The 18,348-nt window shown below is 45.1% G+C and overlaps 1 protein-coding gene across 6 annotated transcripts in view; it reads left to right on the top strand.

Moving 5' to 3' along the window:
* PDP1 (pyruvate dehydrogenase phosphatase catalytic subunit 1) overlaps window positions 1–15,581 on the top strand; it is a 98,111-nt gene extending 82,530 nt beyond the window's left edge. For 4 of the 6 annotated variants that reach the window (XM_078687037.1, XM_078687036.1, XM_078687038.1 and 1 more), the window contains exon 2: window positions 11,037–15,581. In XM_078687037.1, the coding sequence (XP_078543163.1) occupies window positions 11,084–12,691 (1,608 nt within the window). In that variant the 5' untranslated portion in view covers window positions 11,037–11,083 and the 3' untranslated portion in view covers window positions 12,692–15,581. The remainder of the gene's footprint in view (window positions 1–11,036) is intronic. The other 2 variants (XM_078687039.1, XM_078687041.1) reach the window with 1 other exon arrangement.
* Window positions 15,582–18,348: the final 2,767 nt, after the last annotated feature.

Here is an 18,348-nt window from a genome sequence, read left to right as displayed (position 1 = left end):
TCAGGTGGGTGTGTGACGGTCTGCTTGGCGGCTGTGTTTTGTTCCCCTTGGATACCTGTGGTTTCATGTGCGTTTGAGTCCCTGATTTAGTGGGATCATGGTGTTTGGGGGGGTCTGGGACTCCCTCTTTATGTCATGTTTGGGCTGGCCTACTATCCTGTTGGGGTGTGGCGTTCCCTGTTTGGCCCTTGTGGATCTTGCATTGCTTGGTCTGGGCACTACTTTCTCTGTTCTGTTCCCCTACTGGAGATGTGTGGTTTGGGCTCCGCTGTGACTGGGGGGGGTGGTCGCTGGGTCTTCCACTGCTCCTTCTCTGTTGTCATGTGCTGGATGCTTTGCTGTCGTGGCCCCGGACATGGTTTCGGGTGAGTCCTGTGGGCAGGCTTCATGGTGTTCTGCTACGTGTTTGGGACTGTTTGGGGTTCCCTTGGCCCTTGGGAGGTGGGAAGTCTGTAGACTTTTTCCCCTTTTTCCTGTTGTTGGGGCTTGTGGGCCTCCGTCTTTCTGTACTCTGTGAGCGGTGTGCTTGATGGGGGGTGGAAGGATGTTGTCACGCTTGTTTTTCCCCTGGCTCTGGCGGTGGGGTGTCCTTTACAGTGGTTCGCTGTGGTGTCCTGGCTGTAGTGATGGTCGATCCCTGCTGGCTGGTGTGCCTTCTCGGTGCCTGTTGGTATCTGTGGGTGCCGTTCCTTCTTATTCTGTGGTCCTGCTTGTTGCGTGGCCTTGGATCCATCTTTTTCTGCCTCTGGTCCTACAGTTCTGTCTGTGCCTTGCCCCTGCTTTTGGGTTCGGTTGCTTCTCTGTGGCTGTCGAGGTTTCTCTGCGGCCTACGGCCTTGCCTCCCTGGATTCGCCTGCTCTGGTCTGCTCTCGGGAGTTGGGCATGGTCGGGCCTGGTTGGTGCCTGGTTGGGAGGCCGCCTTGGACTACCGGGTGCTGTGGGCTACGTTCCCTCTGATTCTTTTTCCAGGTTGGGACTGCTGTTGCGTTTCCTGACGGATTTGTCCTTCGGTTCCCTTGGTACGGCGGCGGCTTGGTCCTCTGTGGCTGTTCGATGGCTATTGTGCTTCTGGCCTGGGGAGGCGGTGCTGCTTGTGGGGCTGCTGTGATGGGGCTTTCCTTCGGGGGCTCTGTCCAGTTTGGGGTTCCGTTGGTGCCCTAGTTCGATTTGGCGGCTGCGGTCGTTCTTGTTGGCTCCAGTCCGATTACTCGGTGTGGGTAGTTTACGGGTTGTGTGCGGGCTTTTGGTCTGCCTTTCGTTACCTTTGATTGCCCGACCCTTTTGTGGTGTGGTGCGCGGCCGGTGGGTTCCTTCCTTCCACATGTCCCGGGGTTTTCTGAGTGCTTCCTCTTCTGCTGGTCCCTCCTTGTTGGGCTGGGCTACTGGATGGGTTCTGCGCTGCCCCTGTTCCGGGTTCTCTGGCGATGTGTCGGACTTTCTTTCTCGGTTTTCGGGGCTTCGTTTCTGTTGGGCCTGTGTGGTACCCTCTTCATTCCTTCATGATGGTGTCTCTTCGGTTGTTTCTTCTCTTCCTGTTGGTGGGTTTTCCTGGATTCTCTGGTTCTTTGGGACGCCTGCTTTCATATGACGGTTCACGCGGCTTCGTGGTGGTTCCTACGTTCTGTGGGGGTGTTCATTTCCGCTTTTTGGGGCTGCCTTTTGGATGGTCTGCGTCTCCTGGTGTGTTTGCTGACCTTTGGCTCCCTGGGTGGTTTTGTTCAGCTACTCTGTTTGCCCTGCTCTGGGGTTCCGGGTGTTCCCATCCTTGGCCGGTTGGTAGATTCTTCCTCTTCTTTCCTTCCGGCTCCGGCCCTTTCACTGGGTGTTTGCTGGCTCCTGAGTCGGTTTGGGTGGATTCTGGTCTTGGTGTCTTCCATTCTTTGCGCCACTCGGGTGCTACTGTTCGTTGGGTGGTTTCGGCGCCTCGGTTGGTGGGGTCTTCCCGCCGGTGCCCTGCGGGCTGGCTCTGTTGCGAGGACTGCGGTGGTTGTTGGGGGCTCAGTCTTCCTCTTCTCCCCGGCGGCTCCATGTTAGGCGGCTGTTGTCTGCTGCTGTGGGGTTTGTTCCTTGGGCCCGTTGGCGCTTGTTTCCTCCTGGTGTGTCTTGCTCTGGGGCTTTGGGTTCCGGCTTCTTTGGGCTGTCTGCTGTTGTTTCCGGGGGGTGTGGCCATTGGCCGCGGGTTGTCCTGTTGGCTGGTGGTTCGCTCCTCTTGCGTTGCTGCCCTTTTATGTCCCGTGAGCGGTTGCCTCTGTGACTGTCTTGGGCTTGTTGGGCGTTGATTGTCCTTGGACCTGTTACTCTATGGTATGTCTTGTGCCTCTGCTGCCGTGGGCTCACTCTGGAGTTGGGTTCATATCCTGCCTCTGCTTTCGTGATGTCCCTTGGTGGTTTTGGTTCTTGTGGTGCTTTCATTTGACCGGAGAGCTTTAGCTCGATGGTTTGTCTTGTGCCTCTGGTGGCGCAGGCTCGCACTGGTGTGGGTTTGGGTCCTTCTTCTGCTTTCTTTTTCTCCTGTGGTCGGTTCGGTTGGCCTGGCCTCTTTCTGCCTTGGCTCCTCTTGTGGTTCCTGTCGGTCTGGTCGGACTGTGTGGTGGTACCTTGGAGCTTTGGCTAGTTGGTGTTTCTTGTACCTTTGGTGGTGCCCGCCCTCGGAGGCCTGGGTTTGGATCCTGCCTTTGCTGTGACTATGTCCCCTGGTGGTACTTTTTGACATTCCCTTTGGGCTTTCTGTCTGCCGGGGGTTTTGTTCTTGTGGCGACTCACCTGCGTGGGGTGTTTCCCTCCCGGTCCGTGTTGAGCCTCTTGCTGGCCTGGTTCGAGGTTCCGTTGTTGGTCCTGTTTTGCATCTCCGAGGATCGCCTTGGGTTGAGGTTGTTCTCTGGTTTGGTCCGGCGCTGTCTGGGGGGTGGTTGCCCTGTTCTTCTGTTGGGTGGGGGCCTGCTGTGTGCCTTTCCTCTGTTCGGTTGCCCTTCGCCTCTCCTGTCCTGTGCCGGTCGTGGGGTTTTCCTTCCTGGTTTACTGTCCGGCACGGGGTGTGTATGCATTGGATTCCGGTGCGTGTCTTGGGTTTCTGGGCGGTTGGCTTCGACTTGAGTCGGGCTGTGTCCTCCCTGCGTGCTCTGTGGGCAGATGTGTTGGCCGTTCAGGGTTCGGGCGTTGGGCCGGTGCGCCCCTTGGTGTCCGGGTGGTTTTGGATGGTTCCTCCTGGTGCCGTTCTTTCGTTCCTTTGCTCCTCGTTGGAGTTTCTGGTTCTGCCTGTTTTCTATCCTGTTCCTCTTTCTGGGGTTTGGGTGCGGCTAATCTGTTTGACGGCTGTGCGGGCTCTGGAGGTGTTCCTCCTTCCTGCGGTGCCTTTTTTATGGGGTGGTTTTCCCTTTTTGTTGCCTTTAGTCTGGCTGGTCCTGTTTTGGGGCCTTTTGTGGCTGCTCTCCGTCGGTGGCTGTGTCCGCTGTGCGGCCTGCTGTTGGGCTTGTGGTGTGTTGGCGCCTGGGTCGGTTCGAGGTTCCTGGCCTCGGGGGTGGCTGCTTCTTGGGCTTGCTTCCGGGGGGCCTCCCTGGCTGTGTTCTGCATGTATGCTGCTGGGTGTTCTCCTCGCGCTTTTATGTCCTCTTGTCGTTGGTTGATGTGTGGGACTGTGTCTCCTGGGTTTGGGGACGCTGGGTTGCGTTCTGCTCGGGTTGTGTGCCTTCCTGCCTGGGCGACTTGAGTCTGTTTTACTACTGTGTGAAGCCGATTCTTGCTTTGGTATCTGCTCATTGGTAAGGACTGGGACGGGGAGGGCTGACGAGGAGGTAATGACCGGTTACTCACCGGTAATATTCATTACTCCGAGTCGTAGCCCTCCCCGTCCCAGTCCTGGTTCCCATCCCTCCCTCCCTGTTCGGCTTCTTGTGCTTGGTGGTACAGGATGTGGATGGGCGGGTCACATGGTTATATGCCTGTGGGTGTGGGTGTGGCCTGGAGGGAAGGGATGGGTTTTTAGTTGCTTGGGAGTTTCTGGTGGGAGGAGCTATGCTCATTGGTAAGGACTGGGACGGGGAGGGCTACGACTCGGAGTAATGAATATTACCGGTGAGTAACCGGTCATTACAAGTGCCATGGCACAATCGGGGCACTTCATTTATTAGTTATCTTGCAACCTTTTATGCAGTTTCGACTTGCTTGCAAGAATACCAGTGCACCATTTTTAAACACACATTTAGACATTGGGCTCTCTATGGAGCCAGGTGAAAGTATAACGTTCCATCTAAAAGAGATGGCAAACTGGCTTAGGAGAAACTCGCCTAAGTTTAATAAAAACAAAACTGAGCTCCTGGGTTGTGCCCCCTCTAAGGGGCCATCCGTGCTCCCGCGTAACCTCTGGCCCTGGAATAGCTTCGAAAATCACGGGACTGCTCAGGAGGTACGGAATCTGGGAGTAATGATGGACGAACGCCTATCTATGGAAAACCATATTATTCAAAGGGTAGCTATTTTCTCTGGTATTCTGAAGAGTTTAAAGAAAATCGTTTCACGAACTACCTCAGCCAGCCAGGAAGCTAGTGATACAATGCACTGTCTTAAGAAGAATTGACTAGTGCAATGTTTTGTTATCAGGGGCACCACACTGCCTAGTCAAGAGACTATAAAGGATACAAACTCTGGCAGCTAAGCTTGCCCTAAATGAATCAAGACCGGATTCAGCCTTGAGCACCTGGAAGGAGCTTCACAAGCTGCCAGTAAGACAAAGAATTGACTTTATGGCATTATGCATAGTCTATAAAGCAGTCAACGGCTCCGGTCCTTTGCTACTACAAAGGAAATAAGTCTTATCAGCTTACTAGGTGTTTATGGTCTTGTTAGCCAACCTGGTGCGTGTGCCAAATGTAAAATGTAAATGTCCAGTATTTGTAAAGCGCGAACAATTAGCCGAGGGTGTCAAGGCGCTGGGGGCCGTCGGGAAGATTAAGCGAGCTATTGCCCAGAGTCACATGGTGCTGGGCTGATCTGCCACCGGCGCCCAAACCGTGAGCCCCCGTGTTCCGGAGTCCGTTGCCCTGGCCGCTGCGCCACACCTCTTCCCCAAGGTTTAAGAAAGTACGGTCAGGCGGAAGATCTTTTCAGGTTAAGGCAGCTCAGTTATGCAACAAATTTCCAGCGCCGCAGAAAGCCAAAAGAAACCTGCTCTGCTTTAGGAAGAGTCTAAACAGCTGTCTCTGTCCAAAATGCGACTCATTGTTGCGACACTGAGGATAACTGCTGCAAGGTAGGAGGTTCTATGATGTTTCGGGCCATATGATATCTCCATGATACCTGCAAGGGGAACGACGTGCTTAATAAATGTCTGTTATTGATAATAATAACGTATACCATCTATTGTTTATGCTCTACCAGATGCTGGGAAACGTACCTTATGATGAACAAAGCACTGATCTATAGTAAATGTGTGACTTGTTGCTTTGTTGACTCCTCTTGTTATAAAATCTCACGTCTCTGTGTGTAATCACAATACATTATTAGGATAGCGAAAAGGCTCCTACAAGAATGTACATGAGGCACATGGCAGAAAATAAATAGTAATACATAAAAGCGATATGACGCATCCAGTGCAGGCTGCATCATAGCGCTTTTTTCCACGCTCCTTCTGTTGTCGGTGTTGTCCCCCATACGCACTCTATCCCACCCCCAAAATCAATACAAAATAAGCGCACCATGACCCTTCCAGCGCTGGCCGCGTTAATTCTCTCTTTATTTTTGTTTTCTTTAATTTCAGTCGAGTGCACAGCTGCCGTGCTGCTGTACTACATGGCAAAAAATAATAACTAAGCCAATAGCTCTCTCGTAGGCAAGACCTATTGGTGGTGCTTTGCTTGTTTTAAGTACAGCAGGGCTCTCCACTGAAAGCCCTGCGATTGATAGCATTAACACTTGTTATCAGGTGCAGTGACTCATGTGCAAGTTTAATTTCTACTGAGTCCTCATGACCACTTAGTGTCGCCTGAGGGTGGCCAATTTTACACAAAATTAGAGTACCAATCTTGTTTGTGCCTCAGTGCAGAAACTCACATTGCAGTATGTGCATAACGATTGTTTGGTAGTCATTCCATAACTGCGTTATTGTACACTTTCTCAGTGCCTATGTACCATTGGAACCATTTTTGCTTTTGATTGAGTAGTTTCCAAACTGGCATAGAAGGAAAATGTTGAAATGCTTGGCAGTGTTGCCAAGGAATATGAGCCATTGTTTGGTTAGTTATTTAGTTGGAAGCGTAGGATGTTTAAATAAGTGTACACTTGGCAGGCACCTGGACCAAAGTGACTGTAATGGTCACAGGAATTTTCAGGGCATGGAGATGTAGCAGAAATGTAAACAACAGAACATAATAAAGTAACATACTACTAGAAGCCTGACTGGATGAGGTCTCGCAAGCCCTACATCTTCTTAAGGCAGATTTGCAATGCCTTATACATATCGCTACTAAATCGACAACAAACAACGGGCCAATCCGAAATCTCAGTTTGACTATGCCAGACCATTAACAAACTATCGTTTACCCTACCTTGCCAACAACTCACCCCACAACCAATCCGGTCTAATCCCTCCTGAAGTGCCTGCAGTCGAGATGGAGAACCCGCTCCTGTCCCAACTTCCCCTGTAGACCCACTAAATTTGATAAAGACTCCTTATCGGAGGAAGATATGCACTCCCTCCTACAATCATGCAATTCACTGCACAATAAGAGCATCGGCAATCTGAGTCACATTCAATCCATCTTTACAAAACCACACAGAAATTCTAAACCCAACCATAGAGCTATAAATAAAGACAACCTCAAGAGAGTTACCCTTACCCAGACTTAAACGGTAACCCTCAATCCTTTCTGAAATGTATTCTTCTCAATTGTAGATCAGCTGCAAGACATGCTGTCGGCATTGCTGACACAAACTTGGCTAAACAATTCCTCAGCTCCTATCCTTGACATACGAGTCCCTCCTTGTTATGACCTCATCAGACTTGACAGAACCACCAGACAGGGGCGGGGGGGGGCATTGCTTGTATTCACCGTAACAGCCTAATGTAAATATCTATGTATGGACATTGCATGTTACAACAAACATCTTTGTAAACTACACATGTTCTATCATCCACATGGTGATAACCTTTCCTTCGTAGAGCAAATTAGGGATATCATCATAACAAACACCGGTCAACACGGCATTCAAATCTTCCTTGGTGATTTCAACCTCTACTGGAAGGATCTGAACAACCCTATAGTTAACAGCCCCAAAACATTTCTCACTGACCTCAACTTGATACAAAACTGCGACCGCCCACACATAACAAGGCTGTCAAGGCAAGATCTTATCATCGCAAATGATAACTCTGTCCAAATAGAATTTATCCTCCCCTGTAATTGGTCTGACCATCACTGCATCACATTCCTCATCATTATACCCATGAGAACTAATACCACACAAGCACTCAAACCAAAACTTTGGAAAGGAAATTTGAGTAATATCAACCTTACTAAACTGACATCCCTCAGCGATAACATCTAGTACCCCCAGAGGATATCCTAGATTTACACTACCTCAATAACCATTTTTACTAGCTCCACGACGAATATTCTTGTCGCAACTGCACTCATACAACTAAAAAGACTATCGACCAAAGACTCGCAACCTTGGTATAATGATACCCTCAACACTGAAAGACGTAACCTGAGACTAGCCGAATGAATATGGAGATTATCTCTATCGCTTGAACACCACAAACCTCTAAGATCTCATAGGAATACTTACTACAAACGTATTAGAAATGCCAATGCAAATTTCTTCAGAATCCAACCGGAACAAACCAACAAACATCCAAAACAATTATTTGAGTTGGTTAAGCCTTAATGTAGTGGTCTACCCAACCGCTCCCCGGATGGATCCAACATACTACCCAACTGTGAAGATTTTGCCGCTTTCTCCCTTGAAAAGACAACGTGAAAACTGACTTGCAGATAGTACAGGAGCATTGTCCTCACTCACTATACACTAGAGTACCCCCACACTGATGGGTGGGCCCGCATGCTTTCCGGAGCACATCCTTAAAAACAACGCTTCCTGGAGCTCTTTCGAAGCAATTGATTAAACGCAATCCTCAAAATTCTAACATGTAAAACCTTCAAACCACTTCATCGATCCACTTCCCCCATCCTCTTTAATGAGATCATAATGTCCATACTCTCACTGTGGACTAAGATTGTAAATGCATCACTTCTACAGGGCAAAATCCCAGGCAGGTCAACCCTATCCTACAAAAACCAATGGCTAATCCAACGAACCTTAACAACTTTCACCCCATTTCCAACATTCCGACTTTTGAAAAGATTCTTGGAAGATGTGTTCACGTCCTACTCTGTAACCACATTGAGCAATTCCATCTTTTCAATTGATTTCAATCTGACTTCCATTCTGGGATTAGCACAAAAGAAATCGGCCCTGACACATATAGTGGACGATGCTTTAAAATTGTTTGATAAAAATAATCATGACTATTAATCCTCTTGGACCTCTCCTCCGCATTTGATACGGTTGAGCATGACTCTCAACACCTCTTTTCTTCAAAATAGAATGCAACAAGTCAAGGTAAATCAGCCCTCTCTAAGATTGTCCGGTCATACTTGGGGCCCCACAAGGCTCCTCCCTCTCACCCACCATCTTTAATCTAATCATGGAGCCACTAACAGAAATCCTAGGTTCATCCAAAATCCACTATCGTTTGTATGCGCTGATGATATCTAACTTTAGCTGAAAGTCTCCTCCCCTGAAGACATCCAATCCCTTTATCCTTTTCTTCAAAATACCAGAAATTGGCTGTCATACACCCACCTCAAACTTCACAATCAAAAAAATTAGTTCCTCTTAATTGCACCTCCTAATAAGTTGTACACTTTCAATGAATAGGTGAAGCAATTACCAGCATTCAAATGCACACCACAAATTATTGATTGAGCAATAGCACTAGGAATTACTCTCAACAGTACCCTTAATATGCAGAAGCACATTAGTGCTGATACTAAAGGAGTAAAACTCCAAATTAACATTTTAAGAAAACTAAAACTCTTCCTCTCACAAAAAAGAACTCAAATCTGCAGTGCAAGCCCTCGTGATTCCCGGATTGGAGTATGGAAGCAAAACCCTCTCATGCCTGCTCAGATCCTCAACAGCCCCATTAAGGGCCTCCCTTAACTGTCCTGCAAGACTCATTACTGGATCAAACAGGAACAATCACAACTCTTCTAACCTGAAGTCCCTCGACTGGCACCGGAATGAAGCAAGAATTAAATTGAAAATTACATGCATGACTCACAAAGCTCTACACTTCAATACTCTAAGCTATCTTGCTAAGAAGCTTGAACTTTCCAGTGGCTGAAGATCCTCTAGAAATAAGCTCCAGCACCTTACTGCTAAAACCGTTGAGGTTCTTCTGGAAGAAAAGCTGTAATAGAGCTTTCTCTGGCATTGCCCCTCCTATTTGGAACTCTCTCCCCACTGAAATAAGAATGATCTCTTCATCTACCTCTTTCAAGAAAGAAGTCAAACTTCTATTTATGAATACATTTCTAGAATAGATAATAAACATTTCCATTTTATGAATAAACTTTTCTCTTGTCATATATGTATATAGACCATATTTTACTGATCAGTATGTTTGCGCCTTCATTCACTTTTAAAGTGATCTGATTCCCCAAGGGTCACGTTTGCGCTATATAAAACTTTTCAAATAAATAGAGTAGAATGGAAGATTTTTTTCCCATTGACTTCTATTGAGGCCTGAATCGGGTCTATTGTCATGTATGGGACTTGCAAGTGTGCTGCTCAGGTATCAAAAATGCAAATATATTTTATTTTTCTTAACTGTCAGGAGCACGGAGAAAGCCCAATGGCAGGCAGAGAGAGCATGACTAAAATGTTGTGCACTGGCCTGCATACTTAGAGTCACACAAGACCCGGCCCAGTTGGCAGAAGCCTGCCGATAAATTGGGTTTTCGCATGCAGGAATCAGGAGGCGCGCAAGACGAGCCCCTTCAAATAAGTATTCTTCTGCCTAAATCAGGAAGGTTGGCTCGTATGACAAAGCAGTATAACAACACAGTTAAAACATAAGAGGGCTCATCACAAAAAACGGTTCAAACACTGCAAACAACTGCAGTACTACACAACAAAATCACATTGCAATAATGCTGCACAAAAACAGAATAGCAGAAAAACAAAACAGAACATGTCGCCACCTCAAGATGCCAAGCAACAAATATGCACAAAGGTTCATTCCACACATAACCACCTCCCATTTCTGTTTTCATAATATGGTGCTAAAAGGCGTTTAGTATGAAGCCGAGACTGTGCTTGCTCCAAAGACATGAAATCGCACCAGTCAAATGTGTTTGTGCTCCGTCCCAAAAGCTGTTCAGACTTGCATTGCTTGCCATCTGAACAACCCAGTACTGCTCTTGCTCGGAGCGGTCTTAGGCAATTAGCATTTAAAAATGTACTTTTTATAAGCCTATTATGTAAGGCTTATAAAAGTAGCTTTCAAATTAGAATATTTCCCGGTGAGAAACTATGGTTTTCTTACTGCCAAACCTAAAGCCTTGCTGCACGACTAACATTGCATGAGGTGTAATTTACATTTTGTGTATGTTTAATACAATTGTATTGACATTTTGAACACATGAAAACAATAAAACTTTGTAATATAACATAGAACAATACATATGTAATGTTGAGGACAATATAAGAAATGGCACACTAAATGAAATATCACAGTAATCATAGAACAAAACACACACAAATCGATGGGAATAAGCGGAAATAAACCTGAATTTAAATCTAATATCAAGATATTGTTGGGGTTACTGTGTTTACCTTATTTTTTAATCCTGATTCATAGATGCTCTGAGAGGGTGTGGAGGAAGTTTGGGCTCTCCCCTGTTTCTTCGCTGTACCATTGTGTTGTTTTTAATTGTCACCTGACCTGACCTAACCTTTCCTCTTTCTTTATTTAGCAGAGATTCCAGTGCGAAGTGCCACTCCGACCATACTCACTGATGCCATGTCAGCACCAGCTCAGCTGCTGTTCCCCTTAATGCGCAATTGTGAACTTGGCAGGATCTGTAGCGCGGCCTGTTACTGTCACCGCAGACATCTTTGCTGCTTATCCACTCATTCGACTCCGAATCCTCTGAGGTATGTACCTCAGAAAAAGAACCTCACGACAGTCTGCCGGCCGAAGGAGAACTTGAGGCAGCTAGTCCAGATCAGAAGATATGTCACTACGCCGCAGAGATGTTATCTTACTCCCCCGCAAGTCAACAGCATCCTGAAAGCCAATGAGTACAGTTTTAAGGTTCCAGAGTTTGATGGCAAAAATGTGAGTTCAATCCTTGGCTTTGACAGCAACCAGCTACCAGCCAATGCCCCAATAGAAGACCGTAGGAGTGCAGCAACATGTTTGCAGACTAGAGGAATGCTTCTGGGGGTTTTTGATGGCCATGCTGGCTGTGCTTGCGCTCAGGCTGTCAGCGAGCGACTTTTTTACTACATTGCGGTTTCTTTGTTACCTCCTGACACTTTAATTGAGATAGAAAATGCCGTGGAAAGTGGACGAGCTCTCTTGCCCATCTTGCAGTGGCATAAGCACCCCAATGATTATTTTAGTAAGGAAGCTTCTAAATTGTATTTCAACAGTCTAAGAACTTACTGGCAGGAGCTTATTGACCTGAACAGTGGCGAAACAACAGACGTAAAAGAGGCCTTGATTAATGCTTTCAAAAGGCTTGACAGCGATCTCTCATTGGAAGCTCAAGTAGGTGATCCCAACTCTTTCCTAAACTATTGGGTCTTGCGAGTGGCATTTTCTGGAGCCACTGCCTGTGTTGCTCACGTGGATGGTGTTGATTTGCATGTTGCCAACACTGGTGACAGTAGGGCGTTGCTTGGTGTGCAGGAAGAGGATGGTTCTTGGTCGGCGGTGACACTGTCTAATGACCATAACGCACAGAATGAGTCGGAAGTTAAGCGACTGAAATCCGAGCACCCAAAGTCTGAGGAAAAAAGCGTTGTAAAGCAAGATCGGTTGCTTGGATTGCTGATGCCTTTCAGAGCTTTCGGAGATGTGAAGTTCAAATGGAGCATTGAGCTTCAGAAGAGAGTGGTAGAGTCTGGTCCAGATCAGTTGAACGACAATGAGTACACTAAATTTGTTCCCCCAAACTATCACAGCCCTCCTTACCTCACCGCTGAACCAGAGGTCATCTATCACAAACTACGACCTAAGGACAAGTTCCTAGTTTTGGCTACAGATGGACTCTGGGAGACCATGCACAGGCAAGATGTAGTTAAAATTGTAGGCGAGTACTTAACTGGTGTCCACCATCAGCAGCCTATCGCTGTTGGTGGTTACAAGGTCACTCTGGCACAGATGCATGGTCTTTTAATGGAAAGACGAGCCAGGATCTCCTCTGTGTTTGAAGACCAGAATGCGGCTACTCATCTCATCCGACATGCCGTGGGTAACAATGAGTTTGGAGTAGTTGACCATGAACGTCTGTCCAAAATGCTTAGTCTTCCAGAAGAACTTGCTAGAATGTACAGAGATGACATTTCTATAATTGTGGTTCAGTTTAATTCTCATGTAATTGGCGCTCACAACCAGGATTAGCGTATTCAGCAGGCATAAACTAGTTACCAAAGTTACATGCAACACATTGGCAAGGATAGGGCAAAAAAGGCAACTCAAGACATTAATAAATAGAAAGACCCATAAATTGTTATGTTTACGGGCTGGGATGTTTTCAGCATGAAAATGCACTGCACCAACAGACAGTATGTTCCTAATTTCAAAACCACAAACGCAGAACAAAGGCCTTCTACAGAATTGTTATTTCTGTGGGGTGTTGAGCATTAAACTTTACCTCTCCAATAAATATTGTGTTCTGAATTTCAGAATCCAGCCCTTAGATCAAAGGGATTGGAATACCTACAAAATATTATATTCCACCCATTATAAATTAATCAAATCAAAAAAGCCCCTTTTACTGTCTAATAGAAAAGTACAGTGGTGTATGGTGGCATGCCCTACTAAGGTGACTAAACTGAGAAAACAATCACATTTGAGCTGCTAGTCTTGAGTAGGTTGTGGTTAATATTTGGGCAGATGGGAGGGAAAGCTATGGTTTAAGCATGATGCCTCCCAGTGGCTTATGATCTGTGACGAGTGACGATCACTTTCTTGTCAAGCCTAAGAATTTCTCTGATACACCTAATAGTCCTCTGACCCTTTTTAAGCCATAAGTAGACCAAACAGTGATGCATGTGCTGAAATGATGAGTTTTCTCTTAACATGTAGGCAGCTTGAAGTTTTTGAAGTAAATCTCTCCTGTTTAAAGATTTTTTTTTATGTAGTTCACTATAAGTTTACAATCCTCTATTTACTACAGTTCACTTAAAACTGAATACAAATTGGACCGTGCGAATCCTGTTTTATTTCTGTTGAGAAATCTATCAAGTTCCTGCCATGAAAGGTTAAATTTGTCACTCTTTTATGTGGAAATGTCGACTATCGTTTAAGCTCTCCTAACCACAAGATCTCTCTTGCTTTACAATGTAAATGCATTCTTTTGAAGATTAGGTTGCCTGGTGAACTGGATTGCACCAAAAGATCAGTCTTGTATCTGTTGTAAAGGCAGAGCAGTGTGAAGGACATCTGGGGAATTACAGCTTCCTGGACATGTTCAAAAAAACAATCTGTTGGTTAGCAGAGCTGCAGTAAATAAGCATGAGGCTGCTGTGCATGTCTTGCCTACAAATTCTGGCCCTCCAGTGTCAAACTGGTGCTGCCTAAGACTGCAGCTCCCAGTGATTGAAGATTCACTAACATCTCCTCTAGTCTGGTCATGTACAGCTTCTGGCCACTTGATAATGCGTCAACTGCAGTATTAATCCAGTCCCCACTGTAATAAACTGGTTCAATTGGCGAATGCAAATTACAAAGTGTAAGTCCTGTACTCTCCACTTTTTAGGCAGTTTCCTTGTACCAAAACCATATGACAAGAACACCATTCTGGGAGTCTGAATTTTAAGGCAGCTATCGTATACTGCAGGTAGAAGACTGGCGGCTGATGGCTGTGGTAGAATATCCCCTGCTTGATAACTTACAATCTGTATGTTGTCAAGATTTTATATCCCTTTTCAGAAAATGTATCATTTGGCATTGAATCATGAACATTAAGTCTACGAACAGTGACTAACTCCATGTATTTTTTAATGTTGTCGATATTTCTCTTCTTCATGATATATTTTGGTCTGAAAGTGGTGTTCATCTCTCTGTTGTTCTACTGAAGACTTCCAACTCCTCTGCGAGATGATCACCGACCAGTGCAAATGGATCACAAGTATAAGGCATACAGCACATTATGCGGTTGTGATAAACTGGAGTAGAAAGTGCAATAAAATGTCATTTTGTTATACTGTCTCTTAAATAAACACACACCAGCATTCACTGTTGATTGCTGGCTTCCTTTGTGAGTCAGCAAATTTTCTTGTTGAATTGCAGCCCTTGATGGGTTGCAGCTCAGGAAAAACTTCTTTTCTTCCTCTGTATGCTGCATGTCACGAAGAAAGGCGTGTATCACAAATGCTTTCACCGGATTGCTGCTTTACCGACCAAGTAATGGACACAGTCTTCCATGGGAATGATCTTCTCTATCAAGTATGTTCAGATATCCCAGAACTTTAAGCGGTTTCTTTGTGTCACACACAATCCGCTGCGTACAAATACTCAACAAGTTCCCAATATACTACTTGCATACATGTTGCCATAAACTGTTGATATAGAGCTACATCATAAGTGTACCTAATTGCAGTTCTGGCAAATATAGCCTTATGTTTTTTGGAAAGCATCATCTGCAGTTTGGACATAACAAACCACACGTTCTCGCTTTTCTTCCTTTTTTTCCTGGAATATGTTTAATGTGTAGCTTTACAGCAAGTGAACAAGCGCATGTTTCCGTAACGGGTGCGGGAAACGTTTGGCCGAATTTTCCTCATTGCCTTTGTGTGTTCATCGCAGCGCTCAGTGCTTGACGCCTTTATCATAGCATATTATATAGGTCAAGAGAATTCCGTTAATCTTTTTTTGTTACATTTTCACTATTCAAGTATACAAGAAGTGTTTGCTGTTACAGTGTCTGGAATCATGTGTTCCTACTGTTGAAGGTTAACCATTCATTGAGGTATTTATACTTAGATGTAGGGGTATGATTTGTAGACAAACCTTTGTGGGTGGGGCTAACATTAGGTAAGCTGCACACTAGTACTGTAAACTAGATAGCGCTTGGGGAAGGGATGGTTTCTTATAAATGCTGCACAAATTCAAATAAGTATTTATATTGTTTTGAAAATGTTGCTACTCCGTCTAAGGTTTGTCCTGAAAACTACAGCAGCATATCTGTATGTACTTGCTAAAATATATACATATGTTAAAAAGATCTCCGAAATGACATAAACAGAATATGTTTTTATCATACTTTAAATAAAATATTTTAAGTGCATCGCTCTTTGTCTTTACTTTTGAGACTTTGCTTTACATGCTTAGTTCATACATTTCATTAGCACATCGTGCAATGGTGTCCTACACTGATGTCTGGAATTCCTTCTATTATGACATATTACCTAGCACGATGATCCTGATTTTCAATGCATTATGAAATTGTGATTAACTAGCATAATCAAGCTTGATGCTAGTTGTGAGAAATTGGGTTATTGGCTGAGGGGGGGAAACCCATCTCAAGCAATAACCACAATCCTTGTCTGAGTGAGCAACTAAATTACCCTGTGCTTAACCTGGTAGCATGGCACAAAAGCAGTCAGGCTTAACTTGGAAGCAATGTGTAAAGTTTTTATGCAGCGCACCAACAGTAATAAAGTGAAACCATAAAACATGCAAAATCCTAAACCAATTTAGTAAAACAGATAATGATTGAGTAAACAACTTGAAACCAAATTAACAAAAATCCAATCAGTAGAACTTGAGATATTGAATTTTAAAGGTTTACAAAAAAGAGTGCCTAAAGTGCCAACTAAGAGTATCTGGTCATGCTGGACTGGGACAAAGTCACAAATTCAGGCCGACAATGGGAGAGCACAGGACCCAGATTAGCCAACTGAGGATTGTACCTAATGTCCTTGGTTCGCGATCTGTGATTTGCAGGGCTTTGCATCTCTCGGCGCCGGGTTCAGTATCGCTTGCAGCTGTGTGGTTAGGCTTTACGCTGAATTTGATGGAACCTTCAGTTACACAGGGGGAGTTCTCTTTGATGCCAGCTAAGGACCCAGGCCTGGGGATCAGGAGCTCTCTCCAGCAGAGGCCATCAGGGCTCAAGGAGTTCCAGGGAAGGAGGTCAGCTGGAAGGTTACAGGGATGCCTCTGTAGCTCAGAATGAGAGGCGAGCCAGCTGGCCCTTAGAGTCACTCAGTTACCCTGGGATGGAGAGAGCACATCTAGTCTTCCGTCTCAAAGAGCCAGGCAGTCCTTCTTCTGGGATGTCCACAGGTCCAGAAGTGTGCTGAAGAGTTATTTATTCCCGGGGCCAGCTCTGAGAGACATATTTGGACTCCCCCCACCACCCCCACATCTGTTTCTTGAATTTCCTTCCATTCCCTACCCTAGCTCCAAAGGGTCTAGGGTAATATTAGGACAGAGGCAATCTATTTGTGAATTTGCTCGATGCAGCCCATTTGAAATGTAATTGGGAACAGCTCAACCTCTTCCATCCTGTCAACACCTACTCCCTCTTTGTCTCACTATCTGGGAGAAATCCAACTACACTTAATAATGTGACCTAGGACACAGGCTGCAAGCACCAAATGGTTAGGGCAAGAAAACGCCAACTTTCTAAAAGTGCAGAAAAAAACGAGGACAAAAGTCTTAGACAGAAAGTGCACTACTACCTGCACTCAACAGTGTCTCACATTTGTTATACTTCAACTAAACTAGTTTATAACAATACACATCGTTTGCCACTGTGAGCAACAATTAGATTTCTCCAAAACAACTTTCTTTTCATATATCGATCATATATGCCAGGCGTGGATCACATGAATCCCAATACATTTCGGGTGATGAGACCACCCTTCCGTAGGGGAATCTACAAACAAATAATGATGCCAGTAACTATATATATGATACAATCACATTGATGCATTTAATTAATCAAAGGCCCTTGGTTCTGTGAAGTAATTGTGTAAGAAAATGTCAAATAGGTAGGAAGAACCCGAGTTAAGCATGAAACTGTAGGAGAAAGATCATCGAAACACAACTCAACGGAAAAGAAGAAAAAGTATAGAAAGGAAGAAAGAAAAAAGAGCAAGAACAGCATTGTGCTTTGCTTATCCAAACAAAAGTGACACCCTCTAAGTGAGTAACTCACCCCAACGCAAGACAATATGCCATGCATTAATACAAAGATTTCTTAACCCAAAGAGTGTGTCCCACAAAAGGTGACTGTGCACTCGTGTAGTACTATGTTACAGCATACACCCATAGTATAAATATCCTAAAAATGTGCATAAGTACCTCCACGCCAGATATCCTCTCGAGAAACGACTGAGGTTGATCTCCTAATGGTACACAATGATGCTGATAGCTGTCTTTATACCACAAGAAGAAGTATATGTCACACATAAAAATTGCAAGTGGTGCTTTCTGCTCATCAAGACACCTTCCTATGTTGCACTGTAAGTGTAGCCATAACCCTTAAACTCCAATGGTAACCTTGAAATTGAACTGGCACATGATGCCAAGATAAGTCTCACTCTCCAGTTGTCTGATATCATGTATGTCGTGTCAACCACCTATGTCCTGAGGGCCTTGCACACCAAATTAATGTAAGAGAAGAATACACAAATCCAGGTTCGCCCCTGCAACCGGACCACCGTAAACTGTAAGTTAAACAATATGACATAAGTGACTGTCTGCTTCTAAATGCCTGGACCACCCACTATCAACAAACCCACTTTTGGCTCATGAGTGTGGCTCATACCGCCACCTAATAATCGCTATGCTTCACCCGTATTGCCGACGGCAGCATAGTAACCTAATGTTATCCTACAAGAAAAGTAGGCCTTCAGCAGTGAAAAACAAACATAATAATGTTTCACTACCTAGTTGTGTAAAACTTAAAAGTACATGTCTAACTTTTTAAATACATTGCACCTTTCCCTACTGGGCTAATTCGGGCCTACCGTAGGAGTAGCTTATATATATTATAAAGGAAGGTTTATGTCTGGCATTGTTTATTTTGCCATGACGAAATGGAA

Source organism: Lissotriton helveticus, chromosome 4_1 (assembly GCF_964261635.1).
Source record: "Lissotriton helveticus chromosome 4_1, aLisHel1.1, whole genome shotgun sequence".
NCBI classification, from domain to species: domain Eukaryota; kingdom Metazoa; phylum Chordata; class Amphibia; order Caudata; family Salamandridae; genus Lissotriton; species Lissotriton helveticus.
Note: the sequence above shows the minus strand (reverse complement) of the source record. Positions and strands in the feature narration are given on the sequence as shown.